This window comes from Hippocampus bargibanti, linkage group LG15, assembly GCF_051943395.1.
Source record: "Hippocampus bargibanti isolate YZ-2025 linkage group LG15, ASM5194339v1, whole genome shotgun sequence".
Classification (NCBI taxonomy): Eukaryota; Metazoa; Chordata; class Actinopteri; order Syngnathiformes; family Syngnathidae; genus Hippocampus; species Hippocampus bargibanti.
Window position 1 is genome coordinate 3940448 of NC_142748.1, and position 25039 is coordinate 3965486.

At 39.2% G+C, this 25039-nt stretch overlaps 1 protein-coding gene across 10 annotated transcripts in view; it reads left to right on the top strand.

The window, feature by feature from the left end:
- Nucleotides 1-6307: 6307 nt before the first annotated feature.
- cacna1g (calcium voltage-gated channel subunit alpha1 G) overlaps nucleotides 6308-25039 on the top strand; it is a 132908-nt gene continuing 114176 nt past the window's right edge. For 5 of the 10 annotated variants that reach the window (XM_089015121.1, XM_089015127.1, XM_089015122.1 and 2 more), the window contains exons 1-2: nucleotides 6311-7463; nucleotides 7628-7938. In XM_089015121.1, the coding sequence (XP_088871247.1) occupies nucleotides 7635-7938 (304 nt within the window). In that variant the 5' untranslated portion in view covers nucleotides 6311-7463; nucleotides 7628-7634. Of the gene's footprint in view, nucleotides 7464-7627; nucleotides 7939-25039 lie in introns of all 10 variants that reach the window. The other 5 variants (XM_089015128.1, XM_089015131.1, XM_089015125.1 and 2 more) reach the window with 3 other exon arrangements.

Here is a 25039-nt window from a genome sequence, read left to right on the forward strand (position 1 = left end):
ACATCATAGGGAGATGACCAGATTGCTCAGCGGGTACAATTGACAGGTAGCAGCTGTACATCACTTTTGTGGTCAAAGGTCAGAAGTACAAACAGATGTGCACATGCACACACAGTCTCACAGGCACGAATCATCTTATTACCACTGCCCCAGTTTTGAATTGAAGTCTTGAACAGAACTGACAGTTGACGTTGACTGAAAGGAGTGAGCAAAGTTTGCTAATAATTAACATGACAGCTGAAATCTTTTTTTATTATTTTTTTTTTAATACCTGTCAGTTTTCTCCATTGCTCCTGATGTCATCTTGTGGTTGCTTCGTCGTTTATAGAAGGAAAGATGAAAAAAAACGAAATGGGCAAATTCAAAATTGCCCATTCAATATCTTTCCTTTTATGTGTTCTAAACTGATATTATATCAGTGAAAAAAAATAAGTAATTAATATAAATGAGGCAAATAATTATACAATACACGTGTGTGTGACCTGGGATAAATTTTGATAAAGTTAACTCATTCACTGCCAGACAATGTGCAAAAATGTGTCCACTCCAGTGCCAGGGTTTTTGTCATTGTCACTTGAATTCTAGGACCCACAGAATATTGAGTTATAGGACTACATAGACATTCAAGACAGCGTAAGAAACCTTAGACCAGAGGTCCCCAAACCCCGGGCCGCGAACGGGTACCGGTCCTTGGGTGATTTGGTACCGAGCCGCGCAGAAAGAATACATAATTTACATAATTACCGTTTTATTTATTATCTGAGTCCGAACTATATTTTATTTTGAAAAATGAAAAATTACCACAATGGATTCACATGTATTATTATATTTAAAAGAAAGAAAAAAACAGTTTCCATGCCTGTCGTATCTTTTTATTTTATTGTATTTATTCGCCGGTCCGTGAAAATATTGTCTGACATGAGTTAATTCCTAAATTATATGGGTCTGGAGTTATATGAGCTTGAAATGAGGGCGGATCTCCAAAATACAATGCAATATTCGTTTATATCGCCCTTTAAAAACAGCTGAAGCTGGAACATAGCCCTAACATGAAAAAAAAAAGAGAAATGCTGCCCCCTTGTGGAAAGAAAAAAAATCATTGCCAGAGGCCATGGCTAGCGCTTTATCTGCACCCAAGCATGAAAAAACAAAACCCGAACAAATTCGGGAATTGCGCTCTATATCATATTTTCAATTCCCGAATGCATTTGTGAATGGCAGTGAATGAGTTAAAATAAATCTTGAAATAACTACAGTTACATATATCGGTTATATCGATAGTACTGCTTATTACGATACTATTTCTATGAACGCAAGGAGAAAATGTACATGCCGCATGATTGGATATATCGATAGTCCGGTTATATCGATATTTTTTCCGACTCCCGAGAATATCGATATAACGATACTTTACTGTATTTCAAGAATGTAAAAAGTACTGCAATAATATTATTTTTTTTGTATCTTTGTTGAGGAAAAAAAAAGAACTCTTGCACTTCATGTTAGTTATGTGCACAGCAATTTAGTGCCAACATATGCATACACGTAGTGGATATTTTATACATGTATTGAAAAATGCTTTCTTAAACATGCAATACATTAAGATCACATATTTTGAATGTATGCATAAATGTTATTTTTATATTTTTATTAACTGTTGAACACATTGTGGCCACCTGCACCATTGAAGTTGACCATCCCTGTTGCAGACCATGGCTATTTTTTTTTGTTGTTGTGCCTCCACTGGCCAGGTATGTATACTGCACTTAGAGGTTTGCCCTCCCTGCACAAGGTCAAAGGTCAAAACTAAAATGGCCGCCACTAGTGACTCAGTCACATGTGAGGACCCAGTGGAAGAGTGCAAGAAATTTGACCTATTTGGAAACTATGGCTTTTTGCTGCTTTGTTTTGACGATTGTTGGATTATTTTTAACCTTTTGGATGTCAAAGGAGAGTTTGGATATTAATTTATCAAACCGTCAAAAGAATGAACAAACAAATGGTGGGTCCAAACATTGAAGGCCTGGTGAGGCCTACGTCTGCCTTTGGCTTTTTTTCCTCATTGAACCTAGCCTTTCTTGGCACTTTTTTTTTGCTTTAAGCTTATCCAAACATACTTTTATGAATCTTGCTTTGTGTGCATATTAGTTGAAGGCACCACTTTTCTCCAACTTGGTTTGCTATGTTAAATTGTTTAGTTACATTGCAATAGGTCCCTGCTTTTAATACATGCACATGACTGTTTCTCTTTGGTATTGTTTGTGTTTTGACTTTGACCAAGGTTAGTTAAAGGACAACCAACGTCACTTTTTTGTTTCTTGACTGACCCCCCTTTTGTAATTGTTCTTATTTATCTATTAATTATTCATTATTTTTATTTATGGAATTTTATTTTCTTATTAATGCAGGTTTGCTCCCCTCATTAAAAAAATATATTTTGAAATCTGGATCAAGAAACATACACAAACAATAAAGTAATTTAATGTTTGTGTATTGCTTCACTGACAACAATCACTGGTCAAGCTCTAGTTCAAAGTGCACCGTTTTAGGGGGAGGCCCTGTCTCATGCAAATTCAACTACTGTTACCATAACGACCAGGGATTGAACATGTTCGAGCATGTGATTCGTCGACACGTTCTTTTTTCTCAATTAGCTAAAGAGGTCACATTACTTTGCGACTTCTGACTCCACATCCAGACTACGAATGTAGTTTGTGCGCTCAGAGCTGTAACTAGCTAATGTGGGGGTGCATGCACTCGAGAGACCCAACTATTTTGAGGTTTTGAAGCCCACCTTTCATACTCTAACGTATACCATTTGAAGTATTTCTCTCAGTATCAGTACCCTGTCTATCAAACCTAACCCGAGCTACAGCTGCTGTATATTTAGCTTTTCCCAATCGTGCCCGCAGTTCCCTTTTGCAAACTTTTGATCTACTTTGCACCATTATCTTAATCTTATTCACTGCAGTGGAGTTATTGTCAACTATTATGTGAGCGCTTGGGCCTTTTTATTTTGACTGCAAGCAGAATGTTGGAGCAAAGGGGAGAGATAGTATAATCGATAATGTAATTACTGCATTTGGACAAACCTCTTCCTGTAGGGGGAAAGAACTAATGAGCATTCAATATTGTGAATGGATTGAAAGCACACGTACAGTACAAGTGTGTGCTATGACGCTTGGTCATGATTCATGATCAAATATCAGGTTCATCTAATAGGCATGAGTTAGTTTCATAAAATTGGCCAGGACTTGACGCGGAACACAATGTACGTACTTTTGCCTCAGGAGGTCAGCGAGGATGAGCGCTGCTCAATATGGCCGACATGATAGCAAATCACGTATGTGGAACAGTCGCGGCTTGGAATTGAAGCGGATTTTCATGATTCAGTCTCTTGGATGCTATAGCTTTATGTTTGCTTTCAACATTTAGCTTGTAGCAGACGTGCACATTTCACCATGATCCACTGGTGTAAAGGATGCTTTGATTATCTCCTCTTTCATCTAGTACTGTCATACAACAAAGAGGGTGCGGAAAGTGGTTAAGATTGAATGACTTTCTTTCCTGTTGTCACATTTTTTTGTTATTTAGTTTTTTTTTTATTATTGTTTTGACTCAAAGATGGCGCCGCCAGAGTGCCTGCCTTTGCAGCACCTGCTGTATTTTGTTTTTCTACTTCTTCCTTTCCTTACATTTATCACTTTGCTACTGTGAAATGTAAATTTCTCCCCTGTGAGACTCTTAAAGAACAACCGACGTCTCCGGACAAGTTGTGTCCATAATTTGTAAAACGGCTTCAAATGACTTCTACTGAGCGTATTTTACAAAGATTCCTCCGCATATAGCTATATTTTACGTTTTAAGACTTGCACTGAATATTCCGTAAGTCTTGTTTTTGAGTTGGTGACGAGTCCTCACGTTACGTCACTGAAGGAACGCCCCTGGCCGAAAAAAAGAACACATTGTAGCAGTCCTTCCATCACGTCAATGCATTTTGTTGTACTTTTTTTGGTCTGAAAACTTCGTGTAGCACCAAAATGAGGCAGAAGAGGGTGACAAAGCTTCATGTAAGGAATTTATCAGCCTGTGGAAACGGGCTGATTAATTCCATACACAGAGCTTTGTCGCCATTTTCTGCCTCTTTTTTGGTGATACATCCCCCCCCCATTGCCTCAAAATGGCACGGAATAAACGCTTCAATCGATTGCAAACATGTATGATTTCCTCTTCAGAACTATTTGAATCATATTCATAACTGGATGAGTAACAAGAAAGCATCTTCTCCGAATCTGAAGCCATTGTTTTGATTCACAAGCAATGCAAGGCGTCTTGGCGTGATGTCACGAACTGGGGGCGGGACTTTCTGAAAATGCCCAATTCGCAGCTCAATTTTTTTGCAGATTTTGGACACTTTAAGTCATTTGTATTGGTGTTTCAAGAAGCTATTTAAATGTCTGCTGGATTTGGTGCGCATGGATCGGTAGCACCTGTCTGAAGGCAGTCACTGAAAAAGGTGGTGGGCAGGATTGTCCGCGCGCTTGTCTTGATTCTTGATAGGTCATCACTATTTCACTAATTTTGTGCTGCTCCTTCTTCTCTTCCAGTGGAGCAGCAGCTGCTGAGTGCATTGAAATTGTCTCCTGGTGACCTCCAAGTGACAAGTGTTCCCCTTTCAAATCCCTTCCGAATCCACTGACAGGTAAGTTCTTCATAATGACTAGCTGAGGAATGTACAAACTTATTTTTGTCAGAAGTTAAAACAAATATCCCACCAGCCCCATTTATAAAAGTAACTAAACATTGAAATAATGAAATCACCACCACATTCAATGTTCTGTAACCGCTGCTGCGCTCCATTTCATGAATAATTGATTGTTCATTGCTGCTGCGTTTTTATTAATGAATGTTATTTCCGGCACACTTCAACCCCCTGAAACATGCTTTTTATTGTGTTGCTAATCAAGGGCCCTGTTGCTGCCAAGTAGTTAGAAGCAGGGCTGGATCAATACTCTGTTAAGACATGGCGCAATTAACTAATCAGTCTGAACGGGCTGTTATTGACGGCCACGGTAAATAGTCCAATTCTCGCTTCCCACCTTTTGTGGTCTTTCCATTGTGTTTTCTTGCTTGTTTATTTTGTTTTTGACAACCTAGTGTGATTAATTTTGAGTATGCAAAATATTGTCTTGGGTGATGAATAACTACTGAAATGCTCCACAAGCCGCTGATGTTATAATAGTCGGACACAAGTCATTGTCATTGGTTGGCTTCTTTCTTTTAGATCAATAATATCAACTTTTGATGAAGCATAGAGTTTCGAAACTGTATTTGTAGCTATATCATGTTTAATGATGCATCAAGGGACTTGTCAATCAACACGTGAGAAACAGTAAGTTATCCAAACATTTTCTACCTCTCAGTTTATTTTTCTGCATTTTCTTATTTGTTGCAAACGACCACTTGAGGAAACATCTTCCTCTAGTGGTCACTTGGTATACACTTGCTTCGATTTGGAGTTCTGTTGCTGAATGTGTGTTTTTGCATGAATTGTCTTCAAAAATATTGCATAGTAACACCAAAATGACCATATTTTTAAAGCGTAATTATACAAAATTTCTCATTTTCAAAATATATTTATATTGATATGCTTATTATTTTGCTTTGTGTTGACTATTATGTAAGGTGCTTTGTTGCAGCTGTTGTGAAAGCACAAAATAAATTAGTATGTATTGTATACATTAAATTCAATGTAAGTACAGACAATACAATATATAAATAGCATAGCCACCTTCTGTAATGGTGAGCGAGTTGCTTGTTCTGTAGCCGCAAAGGGACATAAGTCTTCTTGTGCCGGTCCCAAGCCCGGATAAATACAGAGGGTTGTGTCAGGAAGGTCATCCGACGTAAAAGCTTGGCCAAAACAAACATGCGTATCATACCTCCGAAGATGGAGGTTACTGATTCGCTGTGGCGACCCCTTGAAGGGAAAAGCCGAAAGGAAAAGATCATGTATGCTTTTTATACTCTATTTTTATACTTAGCACAATGTACAGTTCTTCTATGAAACATTTTATGCAGTTAGTTGTACACTTCAGTCTTCTGTCATTTGTTTGTACATGTAATACTTTTTTCCCCTTTCAATGTTGCTGATGTCGATTGCACTGTGGGACTATTTAAACGCTTTCTGATTCTGTTCAGATAATATAATTCTACCTAGTCCAAGCAGAAAAAAAAAGGTATTTGGTGCAAATGCAAAGAAATTATAATGCAACTCCAAGTTTGTGTCGTCAAGGCAAAAAAAAAAAAAAAAAAAAAGCAAAAAACACCCAAACAAAAACAGCAAAAAAGATGTCCTGAACAAAGATGCTATTTTCCAATGAACAACGTAAATAAGGTGTTTGGTTGTATTGCTGTCATTTGAAGTTCAGCTCACTTTTTAAGTAGACATTTGGTTAATTTTCGTTTGGCCAAATGTATCCTTAAAATGCATTTGGATTACTGCAATTGCATGCTTGATGTAATCAAATTGAGTACTGTACATTGAACTACTAAAACACACACACAAAAAGAGATGGCGTTTCTACTACATGCTAATGGGAATTAAAAAAAATAAACGACTGGTGTAGCAAGCTACTAAATGAATTTGACTCAAAGAATTGAATTGCATTTGGAGACTTTATAAACTGGAGAAAACGCTACGCGCTGATTGGCTGAGAGGAGTCGCTTGGGCTGATCTTTATAGAAGTTCGGATCCCCCCTCGTTCTCCCCCTTCCATGCCTTCCTCTCTCCATCCAGCTGTGAGAGCTTTCCTGATGGACAGAACCGAGTGAACACAGTTGTGGAGGAGACAAGCGCGAGAGCGGCAGTGTCCGGTTCGCGACGAAGACGAACGATGCTCGTCGCGTTTGAAGACGAAAAAAATAAAATAAAATGAACGCCGGATTTTATACGTGAAGTTCGACTTGGACGCACGGCAACATCTTGATGGATTTTTTTAAAAAGCTGCTGCGGAATATGCGCTTCCCAAGAACGCCCGTGGATGCAATGAAAAGTGTTGGAGTGCTCGTATAGAAAAAAAAGCGCACGGAAACGCGTTTTTTTAGGGGATTCGGTTGAAGCAAGACACTCAAAAGAAGTTGGTACAAGACGAAGAAAAGCTTCGCGGACTTAAATCCTGTTTAAAGCATATATTGCTGGATGTTACCGTGACCCCCCCACCCCTCCCGTGGGGTGAGGTTTGAGTACCGGCGCACCGCACTGAGGCTACAGACGAACCAAGTGCGCCTCGAGATCCACTTGGGGAACTCTGCGGTCGTCCACACCACAGCATATCGATTTTTACCCCCACCCCCCGGCAAAGATAAGGTTCATTCTTCAGGATGTTGTAGACTTTGCAGCCACTCGACTGATCATGCGATGACTCAACACGCATTGGAGACATCAAGCGAGTCCAAATCAGGTAATTATTATATTTTTGGGGAAACAAATTAATCTCACAATGTGCACTGGAATTATGCCGTTTACTTTAGTGATTTCATTTATATTAATCCATACATAAAATGTCAGTTTTCCCATGTTGAGTCAATCTGTAATCACATTTGCGATCGCTCATTGATCACACAGGAGGGGAATGATGGCAGAGGATGGGGGAAATCTCTCCGGGGACCCCGACTCCATGGGCTCGGAGGGTCGCTCTTCTCCGCCGAGGACTTTCATCCGGCTCAATGACTTATCCGGGGACGTAGGTGAGGAGGGGACGGAGGTGATGGTTGAACCGGCCTCACCAGCTCCGGATGGGACTTCCTCCGCCGGGGATGAAGCGTCAACCTGCGAGGAGGAAAGTCTACCTTACCCCACCCTGGCACCGGTGGTCTTCTTCTACATGAAACAAAGTACTCGTCCTCGGAGCTGGTGTCTCAAGATGGTATGTAATCCATATCCTTTCAAAAAAAAAATCGGTTTGCGGTCACCTTCTAGGTAAGAAACCTGTTTGGACTTGATTTGGCTTTTTGAGTTTAAGGTAGAGGCGGTCTCACTCTGTCTTTTATTATTATTGCTTTTTATCCTGCTGTTATGGCATTCCTTCATTTCCACCAGTTAGTAATTTGTGCCATCAAAATCAAACCTTTCCTTCTGTTTTTTGTTGATTCTCCATTTTAATTGCAATGCTACATCAGCTCTGATTCCACCTGTTTCACTCCCAGGAGTGCTTGTCATGATATGGTTTGGATTGTTTTTGCAGTTTTTTTTTTTTTTTTTACAGCCTAGGAGTAGTCCTGCTCTCATAAATCCCAGTGCTATCGTTGTCGCACATCAAAGCTATCAGAAACGATTCCCTTAATGGTGTAATATGGGTACCTGTGGACATTTTAAATAATTTTAAAATTAGTTTTAAGTTGAATTATTAATCTCCCTCCCCTCACTTTTTGTCTCTTTTCCGTCACTACAAATGTCAAATCTGCAAACTAGAAATCGTTTTTAAAAATGGGCTTTATTTATTTATTTATCATTTATATTTCTATTTATTTCTCTTTTTTTTTTATTTGTTTATATTTATATTGATTTATTTATTTTTATTAATTTATTTATTTTAATGTATGAATTTATTTATTTTAATTACTTCATGACTTAAGTTATTTTGTTATTTTAATGGATTTATTTATTTATTTAATTAATTTATTTATTTATGCATTTATGTATTTACTTATTTGTTATTTATTTATTTTAATTACATTACTTAATGAATGAAGTAGTTTTTAATTCTAATGGATTATGTATGTATGTATGTATGTATGTATGTATGTATGTATGTATGTATGTATGTATGTATGTACGTAAGTAGTATTTATTTATTTATTTATTTAATCCTGCCCAATAAATGTGCTGATCCCTTGACACATTGGTTGCAGAGGATCTTTATTGCCTCGCTTCGTCCTGTGCTTGTGTTTGTTTAGTTTTATTAAAAAATAAACCCGACGGCCCCAGTACAAAACATTCAACTTCAGGTTTGCAATACAAAGACTCATATAAAGTAGATGGTAGGCTTGATACATTTCTAAGAATGTTGAATTTCAGATTCCTGTTTAACCTGTGTGCGTTCATCTGTGTTCATCTCCACGTTTGCCCTTTTGTGCATATCAGTAGTGATTTAGGAAAAGGTCACTGGTTCTGTAATGCTGCCAAGATTGATCTGCATGCATTTGTGTGTACACAGACGCTTCTGTAGGAGCAGATGGATATTTTGCAATCATTTTAACCGTTTCTCTTGATCCTTGTCTTCCGCCTCTTCCTTCTGCTGCATTTGCATGCTACACTCTGCTTCGACTGATAGCTACTAGCTCATCTCTCTGATTACCTACCATAAATATGCCTACAATATCACCAATAGCCATCTCTGCCTCTGTTGTATGCTGCAAACCAAAAAGCCTACCTGAACAACGGAACTTTTTTAGGGGGTCAGGGGGGGTAATCAGAGACGTTTTTACCCTTCAGGGGCCAGTGGTTACTCCAGTGGACAGCTTGTCATGTTATCAGGTTACATGATGCTGGAAGGGCTAAATTGTGGCTGGTGTAAGGTGACTCCCATTAGCTTGAGTTTGAATGTGATTGTGTATCCATTTGCAAGCACTTTGTCAGTTGTTCATTTGTACTTCCTTGTTTCAGAAGTTGTGCAGCTCATAAGTCACAAAGTCACATTATCACAAAAAAAGGCATTTGGACAGGGGTGTGTAGACTTTTGAGATTACAAGTCATGCATATGTGCTATAACTTCAGAATCAGAAAGCTTTTAACTCATTCAATGCCAGACGGAGTGCAAAAATGTGTCCACTCCAGTGTCAGGGTTTTTGTCATTTTCAATCAAATTGCAGGACCCACAGAATATTGAGTTTTAGGACTACATAAACATTCCATTCAGCGTAAGAAACTTTAGACTATCTTCTTTCATCAGAAAAAAAAGAATTAATTCCTAAGTGATATGGGTCTGGAGTTATCTGAGCTTGAAATGGGGGTAGCTGTACAAAATACAATGTAATACATACTGTAAATATTGCTAAGTATTCTCTTTGTCTTTTCTGTTATACTGTACAATAGCTATCTGGCTAGCTGTTAGCTATCTATTGGCTTGCTAGCTCGCATTCTATCTATTTGTCTGACTCTTCTATTTGAGTTGAGCAGCTGGCGCGTGTGGCTGCCGCTGCTCACCCACAGAAAAACGTATCATGTGACTGTCAAGTGACCTTGAGTGTTTTGAAAGGCGCTTATAAATGAAATGTGTTATTATTATTATTGATTTACATAGCGCTTTAACAACAGCTGAAGCTTTAACAAAGTGACAAAAGGCAAATGCGGCCCCCTCGTGGAACGGCAAAACATTGCCCGAGGTCTGACCAGCGCTTTGTCGGTACCCCCGCAAAAAAAAAAAAAAAAATAAACCCGAATAAATTCGTGAATTGCATTGAATGAGTTAAGACCACAATGGGGAAATTTGCATGCGCAGAATCTGAATTTCATATGTATGAATGGCTGTTTTTTTTTAATCGAGTCATTTGATGTTCACTACTGAGCACTTCGCGAAATGCTCCATTGCAAACTCAGAACTCCTATTCTTTGCCAAATTGAATTCTCCGACTTATATTCCAACTTTTATCCCATCAGTGGTTCCACTTTCCCCCCGTTCCCATCTACGCTTGCACCACTTAGTGTAGGCGTATCCCAGTATTCACGCAAAAATGTATCTGGTTCTATTCAAAACAGGCATCTCCTGAGTCAGCCCCTGGCTTCAGACGGCTTACGGCCATTTTTAACAGTCTGAAGTTAATTAGGACCCCTGGATACTCGTCGAGGTATTTACTGTCTAATTGAAAACCTCTTGGGCGTGCGCCTTTTGTTTCAGTTGCGCCCAGTTTGTTGCCTCAGTGAAATTCCCTCTGCTCGATTTGTCAACTCCTCCTTTTCCATAGTCTGATAGAGAAACCAAGTCTGAGTGTGCGTGTCTGCGCCTTTTGAGAAGTTGTGTAAGCAACCCCCCCCCCTCGCATCCCGCGCATACTTCCACAGGACTCCCGTAGGTGTCTCCTATGTGGCCGGGGAGTTGGATGCAGTGCCAAAATGGAGGAGGAGTTGCTGTAATGGGAGGCTGGATGCTGTTCTCAATCATTTTCTTGCATTTATAGATGCAAAGGTGGACTATTGTGTTGTTGCAAGGCAGACCTCCCCCAAAAAAAGTGAACTCAAAGGACAGGAAGATTCTCCCTGATGTCTTTGTTCACATTGCTTATTGCTCTAATGCACAGGTGTCAAAGTCAAGGCCCACGGGCCAAATCTGGCCCGCCACATCATTTTTTTCGGCCCGCGAAAGCAAATCAAACTTGTTAAATTCCATGATGATTGCTAAAATCTGAGCCAAAATGTCATATTTTTGGATGTCAACCACAACAAAAGTCATTATTCTTGACTTCAGATTTGAAAACGAGTTATTCATTAATTTGCTGTGCGCTCTATATGTAATATTTGAAGGGATTTAAACATTCTAATGGGTTCCCCAAATTCATAACGAGAGGAAACCATAACTACAATGTGGCCCGCGGCAAAAAATGAATTTGACACCCCTGCTCTAATGCATAATGAAATAATAGAAGGCGGAGCAAACGCTGACTTAATCAGCAGAAAATGTCTTCTAACCCCTTTCACCTCCCCTTTTCCAAGCCATCACCTTCACCTTTCTCCGTTTGGCTTTTCCATCTTCTTTCGTAAGGAGTAAAATATAAAAAGTATTTAGCTCAAGAGAGAGAGAGCAACGACCCTCGTGCTATCTTTGAAGCCTTTGAGAGCAGTGGAGGAGTTTGAGAATAGTAGAAAATACATAAAAAGTCAGTTTGCACAAGGCATTTGCTTTCCCTAATGTGGCGAAGATGGCGTCTCTCCGCCTCCCACTTTCAAACTTCTCGTTATATTCCGTTGTTTTGACTGCCATTTCTGTTTTTGTGCAGATATCAGAACCTCTTACAACCGTGCACTCGCTATTTCTCCTAATAAACCGAATCAAAGTATTCACCGTGTGTTGTTATGCACTCGATGTACACATCTGATGAAGTATAGACTTACGTAAGACTTTTAGCAAGGCGTGTGGGGGCGGCGAGACCGTGTGATGTAGCGTACATATATTTTGCATGTGCACTTCTTGCCGCAAGGGATGAGTGTACTTGAAGAAAGTGTGGCGCTTTGCTGCAAAATTGACGCTTTCCACTCCACTGGAAAGACTCGCGACAAGATTTGGGAATGTTATGCCCCCTTTCCTGCAGAAGGGAAGGACATTGTGTAAGGTCAGGGTTCACTGATGTTACAAGAGACATCCCCAAAGTGTCATGTTAGGATGCTCAAGTCAGACCTGGAATGACTCATATTTGATATTTGGGCCGTGTGCTGCTGCGTATGATGCTTTGAGCCACCCGCACCTTAGTTTCCTTCAAACTGCGCATCTGTTTTTAAATCGGCAAATATAACGCAACCAACAATGCTTGAATCCAAATATGGTGTATTAATAACACACAGAGGCAGGTCTTTTTATTACATGTAGCGCTGCGTGCACTAATGTCCCCGAGTTGCAATAATTTTATACCAAAAGTAGCAATAGCTGGAAATAGATACAACTAAATTACACCTCATCTGTACAAAATATGATTTTAAAGCGGAGTAAGCGTCGCAGTTCTTTCTTGATGAGGAAATCCTTCCTCCAATGACAATTACTACGTGTAAAATCAGTCCGCTAACTAGTGCACTGGAAATAGGGGAAATAGGTTACCATCTAAGAACGCTAACAGGAAGTACAGTGTTAGCGGGCCGGTACGAACCCTGAAAATGAGAGGCTAAAATGAGTCGCGCTTTACCACTGGCTCAAGATCTTGCACACCAAATGAATTTAAATATGTCTTTATCAGTGACAGACAGTCAAGGCCTGCAAAGCCTTCTATGCTGGGCTAAAATTATCTGAATCACGGACTGATGTTAATAAATGATATTTTGTTCTTCTGAAATAATTCCAAATTGTCTTTCAGCTTCCTTTCATTACTTTTCCCCCCTGTCGCACCACTTCCAGATGTGTGTTTTCGTATTTAAGCATTTAACCAATCACATTTCAGCCATCATTTGTTACCAGGGTCATAAATCTACCTGGACGCCTTCACAATCAGTTCTGCAGGCCCCTTCGCATCAAATGAGTCGATCAAACTGTTGCTCTAACCAATCAGATTTCGAGTTGGTAACCCAAAAGGGGTACCAACGCCTTCCTGAAGGCTAGTCAATGTCTTATGCAGCTCTGGTCACAAGCCACTAGTGACGAGAGCATACTGGCTAGAGCTAGCACACTGTATCATGATGAGCTGAATAAGCAAATATAGTGTTGTGTTGATTTAAAAGCAGTTTTGTCAATCCGCAATGGCTGAATTTGGTTTGAGATTTCCTGTTAAAGCCATTTTCAAGACGGACTTTTCAAGAAAAAAAATGGACATCATGAAGAGAGGTCGGTCAGTTATTTCCTGGCTAATAGTACCCTCTAGTGGACTTGTAGTAAATCACGCCACCCTTTTTTCAGTCTTGATTGATTCAGTCGTAGCACTACTGTAGGCCTAGCGATGAAATCCACGGCCCGCCACTGGTCTTTATAGATAGCGATAAAGACGCATGATAAACACACATGCTAACATTAGCTAGCCCTGTTGCTGTGCTAATCACAATGGACTGCCATAACCTAATTCTGTGGTGTTTTGAGTGGTTATGATGGTTGTATTCTTGAAAGTCAGTAACGACAGCCTGCCTGTCGATGCCAATGACATCATCTTTGTAGTTTCAAGTTGGTTTCAGCCACTGCCACAGTCGCGCGTTTTGCTAAATAACCGCAGCGGCCACGAGAGGGATGCGAGAGCGAGACGGTGTAAAGCGAGTGTCGAGACAACGTTGAGACAGCGGTAAGGTGTGAGTAGACAACACCGTATGAGGTCTCTTCTTAATGAGATTTGTTTAAGCTGTTAAAACTACAAGCAGAGTAAACGCAAAGAAAAGCCTTCTTTGTGTGTCTGTCTGCAACATACTTTTTAACTGTTTTTTTTTGGCCCAAGCTAGATTGAAACCCACAACCCACTTATGACTTTTACATTTGCTCTTCTGTATAATTGCTTCAAGAACGTTTTTTTATGAAAAGAAAAAAAAGAATAGAAACTGGATTGGTGCCTGAAGCAATCCTGGGTTCATACCTGCAACTTGTTTCTTAAAAATCAAAAATTTCCCCCTCTTTTTTAAGATTGACTGTTTCTGTCATTATTTAAATGTTGACCTTTCTCGCAATGTGCTTTTTAAATAAAGTGTTTTTTGCACGTTGCTCCTCATTCACTAAAGTGCTCGCAAAACCATCCATAGTCTCTCTGTCTCTCTCTCTCAGTTTTTCTCTGTGTCTCTGTCGCTCTCTGCCTCTCTCTCTCTGTCTCTCTCTGTCTCTCTCTGTCTGTCTCTGTCTCTCTGTCTCTCTGTCTCTCTGTCTCTCTGTCTCTCTGTCTCTCTCTGTCTCCTGTCTCTGTCTGTCTCTGTCAGTCTCTGTCTCTCTGTCAGTTTCTCTCAGTCTCTCTGCCTCTCTCAGTCTATCTGTCTCTCTCAGTATTTCTGTCTCTCTCAGTCTGTCTTTGTCTCTCTGTCTCGCTCAGTCTTGCTCGGTCTCTCTCGGTCTCTCTCTGCCTCTCTCGGTCTCTGTCGGTCTCCCTCGGTCTCCCTCGGCCTCCCTCGTTCTCTTTCGGTCTCCCTCGGTCTCTCTCTGTCTCTCTCTGCCTCTCTCTGTCTCTCTCTCTTGGTCTCTCTCTCTTGGTCTCTCTCTCTTGGTCTCTCTCGGGCTCTCTCGGGCTCTCTCGGTCTCTCTCTGTCTCTCTGTCTCTCTCCATCGCTCTCTGTCTCTCACTCTCTCTCACTGTCTCTGTCTCTCTCGGTCTCTGCCTCTCTTTATCTCTCTGTCTCTCTGTCTCTCTTTCTGTCTCTCGCTCTGTCTCTCTCTCTCTATCTTACTCTCTCTGTGTTTCTGTCACTCTCTCGTTCAATTTAATTGGCCGACATCTAGTACAGTGCATATCCTACCTCTCACCCAGAATGTAATTGAATAGGCTCCGGCTCACCCCCATCCCCGAAGAGAACAAGATTAAAGATGGGGAGATAGTGAAGTGGTTCACTCGTTGTACTTATTCACCCCTGTGCAGAACTGGCAAGGATAAACTATAGAGAAGTTGAATGAACAAGCGCAGAACATGACCTTTGTGACTTGAGGCATAAACTACAAATTACCAAGACTGCTAGATGTACGTTCAGTGTCTTGTGTTGTGACTGAGGAGGCAGCCTCCTTGGACACCATTTTGTTGTTTTGCCGTGATTCCCCTTTCTGACACGTGCCATATTTTCACACCCATGTAACTCCGGTGGCCTAGTTAGCAAATGGATGCTGCTCCTGTTCAAAACACAGGCAGAAAACGGCATCGCAAAGCATACGAAGGCAGGCTCGGATAGCATCGTACTTATTTGATGTTACTTTCTAGTTACTTTCTCGTTTGATGTACATGCGCAAATGCGACTGAATGGTTCTTTATATATTCTGATAGTGGTTGCTCAGCTTGAAAATGAAACAATTCCCATATTTTCCACACTAAGGCGCTATTCAATGAAATTCCTATTTTAAAACTCATTTCAGTAATACAGCACATAGATTAGAAGCTACAATTGTGGCTGTAATCGCGTTATGCATCCACTAGAGGGAGCTAGGCTTAAGGGAATACAATAAAATACAATGCAATACAGTTGTATTTTTATGGATTATAGATACAGTACATCATGCTGTCATTTTATCGATTGGAATGTTAATTTGCTGGACTTTCCATTATAATCAATGTGATATTTTTAATCTGTTCCAAGTTTAGAAAACAACTTTTTAAATCACTTTTTAACTATTTTACAGCATAAAATGGATCAGCATGTAATAATAGAGCAGGTCATTTGGAAAATACTTGTAAAACTTGTAAAATGTTTTATTTTTACCAATTTTAACATCAACATTGGAACACAAAAACATCTATCTCTGTCTGCCACAGGGCATGTTGGCACCTATCCCAGCTGTCGCCACACGAGGATAACATCCGATTTGCGGTCATCTCAGCGAAACATATCTGCTTATTTGTTAAAAAAAAAAAAACTTTATTCACCAATACTAATGGTCGGTTACAATGAGGAAGGCATGGCACGAGGACGTGACGTATAAGGAAGCATAGCGTGGCCAAGTGGCACATTCAGGTGTGCTCACTTTGGTTGAGAACTGAATTTCAGTTGTGAACCGGGGCATAAAAAAACCCGAAATTTTTGATTGACAACCGAATCGGACGAGAACCAAAACGTTCGTAAACCAATGTTTGACTGTATTTGATACTTATTCCTTTACCCTTGTTTTTTTTCAAGCTGTTCTTTGTTGTCTAATTTGATAGAGGACGTCTTGCAGGATTTTCCAGATTTTTCTCATTAGTTCATTGTGGAAGACTGGTGGCAGCAGCAGGCGGTGGAGGCGGTGGAGGAAGGAAGAGATGGGTTAGAGTAGCAGAAGGAGAACGGGGGTGGGCAAATTCTATTCTCTTACACAACCAAAATCTCAACTTGCACCTGAATTGAGTTTCATTGAACCTATTTTTATTTGGGTTGCCTGCTCCCTTTCCAAACCTCCTCTTGATACTCACTCACCTTTTCTTTCAAGTGTTTCCATATTTCCAGATGTTTTGCTTCACAAATGGAGTCATTTCTCAATCAAGGTTGTATTTCTTATTCTCGTTTCTCATAGCTCATAGCGAGAACTGCTTCTCACTTTTCCAGCATTCTTACCACATCAGATAGATTGATACGTTGCCGAGCAACACAGCAGGGGATGTCTGGCACAAGTGGACCATTTTGACTTGGGTGCTAACTTGAGACACAGGTGGCATTTGACAGAGTCCAGACTGACTGCTGGCCTTATCACGCAAGCCAGAACAGACACGGCACTCTTGCAATCATGTCTTTTTTTTAATGGGGGGGATTGGAGAACATCACATCACGCACCAGTTCTAGATTTTTGGCTTTGCACTTCATATGGTTCGTCTGTGTCAGCTCTCAGTCGTACAGGAGTGGTCCATCGATGAAAAGGTTTCTTCAGATGACGGCTGAAGAAACCTTTTCATCGACTTCATATGGTTCCTATTGTATATTGCTCCTTTCGCATTGATAGACTGCACAAGGGGGTCCCGAGTTTTAGTTTCATCTCTCTTCCCACTTGGTGTGCGGTTCTTGTAGATTAACGAGAGGAACATGATTAAAGTCTCTTCTGAGTCCCTTTAGGGAAATTGTAATCTTGCGATCACAAGCGTGTGTTAAAATTACTCATCAATATAACTACTTTAGTTTTTGCAATTCATTCCCGATAAAGCGTTGATCAGACCTCTAGCAATGTTTTCCCTTCCGCTAGGGGGCAACAATTGCCTTTTGTCCATGTTAGCGATTTGGTACAGCTGTTGTTAAAGCACTATATAAATCAATATGTATTGCATTTTGTACAGCCGCCTTCATTTCAAGCTCAGATAACTCTAGACCCATAAAACTTATGAATTAACTATTTGTCTTCTGATGAAAGAGGAGAGTCTGAAGTTTCATACGCTGAATTGAATGTTTGATGTCTAAAACTCAATATTCTGTAGCTGCTGCAATTTGAGTGAAAATGACAAAAACCCTGGCATTGGAGTGGTCACATTTTTGCGGATCATCTAGCAGTAAATGAGTTAAAATTACATTCAGTAGGTTGTACCTGATATCTGCTCTTGTGATTGATTGACAGCTAGCTACCTCCTACTCACCTGCAACCGTCATGAGGACAAGCGCTATTAGAAAATGCATTTAGTATTTGAGGAAATGCTAAATATGGAAATGTAACATTTAATATGATTCTGCGATTGTATTTCGACAATGAATGCTAAAATAAGGTGCTTTGTTTTCATGCATGGCACATATAAAACATGCCGTGACGCTACCATCTGCATCTTGATGGATGGCAGGCGACGCGCAATGAGCTCAGTACAGATTCATACCTTCAATGCATCTTTCTTGACAGCTTCCACGTTCCCCCTCACTCACTTTTCGACCCTGTATCTTCAATCAGGACATTCATCAGGACTTTCCGGCAGAATGAGTTTCATGAAGGAGTCACAGAAAACGGGATATGCCTTATTTTAGATCACAAACGAAGGATTGCAGGATATAAATACTTCAAAGTGGCTGGGAAACTTGGATAAAAGTCATGTTTGTTGGATTCCTCTCCCAGCTCGGCGTGAGATCTTGTTTGTCTGGTTGCATGTGTGTGGTCGCTCCGAAGCATCTATTGGTCATCAGCTTTGCTCTACTCAAGACGAGCTTTTATGTGAATGCTAACGTCTGCGTAGCTCAATCATTCGACTTCCAGATCCTTTTATTTGATTTTATTGTTCTCGCATTGACAGCGAGTGTACTTTATTGCTTTATGTCTGCCTGCTGGGTTGCCACTTCACAACGCAAGTGGATTGTCCACGTGTCAATGTGAGTGATAGTTTGTCAATATATGCCTTGCCATTGAATGCCAACCCCCGCCGATCACCCCGAAGTCAGTTGAGATGGCCGCTGACTCACCTGTGACCTAAATAAGGAGAAACAGTGGAAAATAGTGTATGGACTGATGGCGAAATTAAGTGTACTATTGATCTAGATATTAGTTAGTACTGTCAAGAAATTTGTAAGCAGTGCCCAGAAAAAATCCATGAGCTCCCCCAGTCAGAAAAAAATAAGCATTTACTGTATTTGAATAAGATCCTTGTACAGATGGTTGTCAAGTATTTTGTGCGTGTGTAGTAATCATCACTTTTATTACATTTCCCTAATTCCATTGCCCTTTACTCTGCTCTGATTTGCTCAGTTGGTGGAAGCGGCATAGAGCTACCCGTCACCCCCCTCCCCCAAACCACAACCCACCCTCCACACACACACTTCCACTAACCATCTAATTCTCCCCTGGCGTTTGGCCCAAAACACTGTGGCATTTACAGTTTCACAGGCATTAAGGCTGAATGTCTCTGAGGTGACGACGGGAGAACAGATGCTCCCGAATCAGATCACAGTAGTCTTGTAGCGTTTAGTTCCAAAACTGAACCTTACATGGTCTCTGAGGAACAACTACACCTGTGCTCAGATCTTAACTCGCTTGAAAGTTATACTTACGGAATACATGTCCGTTAATTCATTCTGCCAGACGTGCAAAAATGTGCCCACTCCTATTCCAGGGTTTTTGTCATTTTCACTCAAATTCGAGATTAAAGAATTTATTCCATGCCATTTTGAGGCAACATTGGGGCAACAATGGATCACCAGAAAAGAGGCACAAAATGGCGACCTCCAGTGGCCACCTCCGCTTCCACAGACTGATAAATTCCTTATATGGAGCTTGGACTCCCTCTTCTGGCGGCTTTTGGGTGCTACACGGTTCTTAGACCAAACATGTACAGCAAAATACATTGACGTGATGGAAGGACGCTACAATGCGTATTTTTTACGGTCACGGGGCGGTCCTTTCGTGGCGTCACGTACGGACTCGTCACCAACTCAAAAACAAGACTTCCTGAATATTCAGAGCGAGTCTTAAAACGTAAAATATAGCTATATGCGGTGAAATCTTATTAAAATACGCTCAGTAGAAGTCATTTGAAGCCATTTTACAAATTATGGACACAACTTGTCTGGAGACGTCGGTTGTTCTTTAAGACTTGTGGTTTGGGCATCCCTCGTTAGCAGGTACAGGATTTCCAGCAAGATGTGGCTACAAAACCGGTTCCAGACTTTTCTGCCACTGTCCCTTTTGTCTTTTCGAGAGGTACTTAGCAATTGAATGAGTGAGAGTGAGAGTTGGGGTAGCCTGTTTTTAAATCTGCTTCTAATTTCAAGTATTCCTCGGCAGTTCTCCACTGGGACTTAACTCGCTCTGAATTCAGGGTGCTTGCCAAGTTGAAGAAAAATATAAATTCATTTTATAAATAAAAGTCCAGTCCCTATGGCTTATTTGGGGAGCTCAAATTGTTCACATTAACCTCACTTCTATGTTTGTGTATTGAATAAAAGCTGTTTACATCTTAAAACACGATTGAAATATCATATTGTTTGCATTATAAGTTGCTTCAAAGTACAACGAATGGCCTATTTTACAACTGTTTTCATATATAAGGCGCGTTATAAGATGCATAGGATAGAAGGTACAATAGTGAACTGCGGTTGTGTCTTGCATCCACCAGATAGAACAATGCTAAATGGAAGACAATACAATACAAAGTTATATATTCAGAACCACTGTAGCCATAACAAAGTGTTTTGTAGAACATTTTAACATATTTCATAATCAGAATTTTGATCCATCTAGACGTCTCATTGGATTAATAAAGAATGTCGGATTTTGTGAAATTTGCATGTGCCTTTAGGATAGATAACCTTAAAGGATGTAAAATATTGTACTTTTTTGTAAAATTAAGTGCAAACAAGTCACATTGAAATCCTTCATATTATTTGTTTAAACACACCTGATTGATTGAAGCTATAAGACACACCCACCAAGCCGGGAATTTCTGTGCAACTAAAGTATAACTCCTTGAAGTCTGCAGCAGGCTGTCAATCATAGATTTTGATAATCCATCTCATGCTGTGAATGTAAAAATGTAAAAAAAAAGACCCGGTTTATGGCGGAATGCATGTTCAATAGTCTCATGGAAAAAAAAATATATATATTTGACGATCACCATAAAAGAAAGAAAATAAAGGCTCGAAATCGCCATTACGATGACTGTTGCATGATTGGAAGTCTAGCACATTCATGAAGCACAAGGCTTTCTGCAGCCTCTGGAGTTTTATATTACCCGCGGTGAATCAAATACCCACTCCGACTATAAAGTTTTGTAACAGCTTGAGGCCAAAGTCACACAAATGCCAAGTGTGCATTTTTAATACTATCACATGCTTAGAATGCGACAAAACTGTGAAAACGGCTGCAAGTATCGCGTTCTTATGTGAGATTAGAGCATGGCACGCGTGTAAAGGATTTCAATGTGACTTGTTTGTGCGAGCCTTGAATCCAAATAACGAAAATATAGAGAGCCAGTTAGACATGCAAGTCATTACACTTGCCAGCGGAGAGCTATTTGACAATTTTAAATCAATACACTAATGCTTCACAGTGTTTTGATTTTTAAACCCAATGCAATTTTCTTGACAAATGACCCAAAGCATATAATGTTTCTTATTAGCAGTGCAAATCGATTGAGCATTTTGGATTGTCACTTCGGTGTAATTGTATGTTGTACACACAAAACACTTGTTCAGTGTTCTTTTATGACAGATGAAATTGCCTGTATCTCACAGTTTTTTTCAGTGGTCTGGTAGTTTATGAAAGCATTCCAAAGAAGGAAAATAAAATATCCCTCAAAAATGTGATGCTATTAAGTGAAAGTAACATGTTTCCTCTGAATCACAAGCCTTTAATAGTCCCCCAATGGGGAAATTTGCAATCTACAGCAGCAAAATTGAACTGGGTGGGGGTGTTGCAAAAAAACAGAGTATTGTATGTACAAAAACAAAATGTCAGATAACTGAAATGTACAACTGCACAAAAATGTTTCATAAAAAGAACAGTACAATGTGCAAAGTATAAAAATACAGAATAAAAGCATATACACGTATGATACATGTAACTATATTGCCTCGACATAAGGTGATCATTGACTCAAATCATATCTAAAAAGCACAACATCCTTCAATTATTAATATTTTTTTAATGTTGATTTTTGTGTATATTTCTTCCTGCTTGTGTTATGAATACATTGAGAAATATTTTGGCTATGTTTGGCTATATTTAATTCTGTGAGGCCGTGACTGGATGTTATGATAAACCAGGATTTTTCTGTTCTTTTGTTTGCCTTGTGATGGTGTGAACGTTAATGGTTGTTCTTGAGGTTGATGTAAGAACTTTTTTTTAAATATAAGACGGATTCATTTTGAATTTGCATATTTATATTTAGAATATGTGGTGAATTGAAAAAAAAATGTGTGGAAGAGTATCAAAGGGGCTAAGGATACTGTATCCTAGTGTAAATAGTTGGAAAAATTAAAGTGATCAAAATTTCACAGAGATTATGATTATTATTATGATGATTATTATTATTATTAGTAGTAAGTGTAGTAGTAGTTGTTTATGTTGTAGTAGTAGTAGTTGAGTTGTTGTTGTAGTTGTTGTAGTTATAGTTTGAGATATGTTAGTTTATATCGTAGTTACATGCAAATAGGGTCGGATATATCGTAGTATCGATATGTCGTATAACGAGACTTGTTGTAGTAGTAGTAGTAGTAGTAGTAGTAGTAGTAGTAGTTGTATTATTATTTATAATGTATTATTCAATATATTATGTATAAGAGAAGCAAATTAGCATAGATATTATACATCTGAGATTAAAGTCAATATGTCAAAATATGCATATGAGTATTTTGTCTAAATATTACAATTTTATTGGACAAAAAAAAATATTTTACTCTAACAGACACTATATTGTGAGCAAAGAGAATGTGCCTGGTGTTCCTCATTTAATTGTAATCTCATTTTACAATGGACTAAAATTAGCCGTTTATGCATATGAGATGTATTTGAGAAATCCCCCCTCTCTTTGTGGGTGGTGACTTCCAGTGGCCTGGAATATCCCAAAGGGGAGGCTTCTAATGAGTAATTATTACATTTCCCTGTACTGCAATTACCTTAAAATGATCTGATTTTATGGGTCTGAAAGAATTTATAATCAAACGGCCTCCCCTGACCCCTCTGGCATAACAATACAGCAACACATTCCTCCATATTGCTAATCTCTCGGGGTGCGTGCTATTAGGAAGCAGATTGTACATTTGTTATTGCGTTTATCAGCATTGTTCTTATTTGCTGTGAAAAATGAACACGGCTATAGCTGCACTTTTCTCAAAATAGATTTTTTTTGGTGGTCTTACTATTTATTTGTGTATTTTTAACTAACCCGCGAGACACCCGGTGTGCATGGTTCTGTAATTATTTTGTAATCAAAATACATCATCAGTGTCAAGAATTTGCAAGGCCAATCAAAAATTAGCATTACAAGAAAACCGTGATGTCAAGCAATCGCATTACATGAAACAAAAATATACATGTCATAGATTATATTTCTCTTTTTCGATTGGGATAACTTTCTTTGGGTTATGTTGGGACCTGCCAAAGTCGACACCAACCACTTCCGCAGGTGTGTTTCCAGGCACGGTTAGCGTAGAAGTGTGATACGAGCCACGTGTCAATGGAGATTAAGGCAGCTCTGCCGCTCTTTAGCCGTAATGACCCACTAGACTGATGAGCATGGCTGGGATGTCTGGCCACTTACGGGCACTCTCATAAATCAGAGCTCTTTCTGAATTATTCAGCAAATCTTAGCCCCGAGGGGGTCTTGGAGGGGGCAGAAAAGTTGGGATGAATGACGAATAGGATTGAGTGACAGGATAAAATGAGAGAATGAAATGAGGTGACAGACTGTTCGGTGAACAAGTGATAAACCAAGGCAAGGTGATGGACATAAAGTTAGCAAAAAATCAGGGTGTACCTCCGCATGGATAACAAAAGGCCCACTATCTCTACAAGATAATCGGAATGAATTAGCTCGTGTGTTAATAGCACATGAAAAAAAAAGAAAACAACAATTAACAGTCTTAAAATATGACATCCGTTCAGTGCACTTAAAACGATGCTAATCATGCATTCCAAATATTTTTCAGCCTTGTTTTCTCAATACATTTTCTTTAATGATATGTTGTATGGAATCTCATTTGAGTTGGAAGCGATTTTTATGGCCAATGTTGGTTTTATGTGCCAAAGGCAAACATGTCCCTATTAAAAAATGAATAAATAAATACATAAATAAATAAAATATATGCACATGCGCATATTATAGTCCCTTTAATAAACAAACAAATAAATAAATAAATATGTACATAAATAAATACATAAACACATAAATAAGTACATAAATAAATAAGTACATAAATAAGTACATAAATAAATAAATAAATACACATACATACATACATACATACATACATACATACATACATACATACATACATAAATAAAAAAATACATACACAAATAAATAAACAACACATATAACACACATAACACACATAACACACATAACACACATAACACACATAAAATACATAAAATAAATGAATACAATGACAAAATCAATGTATACATGAACGAATAAAGAAATAAATACCATATTTTCTGGTGTATAGGCACACCCCCAATGAATGGTGTATTTTAATACTTTTTCCATATACGTATGAGGCACACTGGACTAAATTGCGCATTTAAAAAAAATCAAAATATATAAATAGATTTTTTTTTTTTCCAAATACAGTAAAGTCTCGTTATATCGATATTCAAGGGAGTCCGAAAAAATATCGATATAACCGGGACTATCGATATATCCGACCCTGTTTGCATGTATATAAAATAGTATCGATATAACCGGGACTATCGATATATCCGATATCGATATAACGAGACTTTACTGTATAAGGCACATCACATTATAAGGTGCTTTTTCTACAGGGGGGAAATGAAGTCGGTGCCTGTTGACAGTAGTTGCGAGACCGGCTGTTGCTTAATATTACTTCACATATAAGGCACACCTGCATATAAGGCGCAGGGTCATCTTTTGATGAAAACCAAGGCTTTTGGGTGTGCTTTATACATCAGAAAATACGGTAAATAAACAAACAAATAAATAAAACATACTGTACGTACATACACACTGTACATACATATAATCACTTATTTCAGACATGGTTACTATGGTGATTTATGTTTTATTTATTATTATTATTTTGCCCCTCTGTCTTTGTCTTGTATTTTCCTTCCTTCCT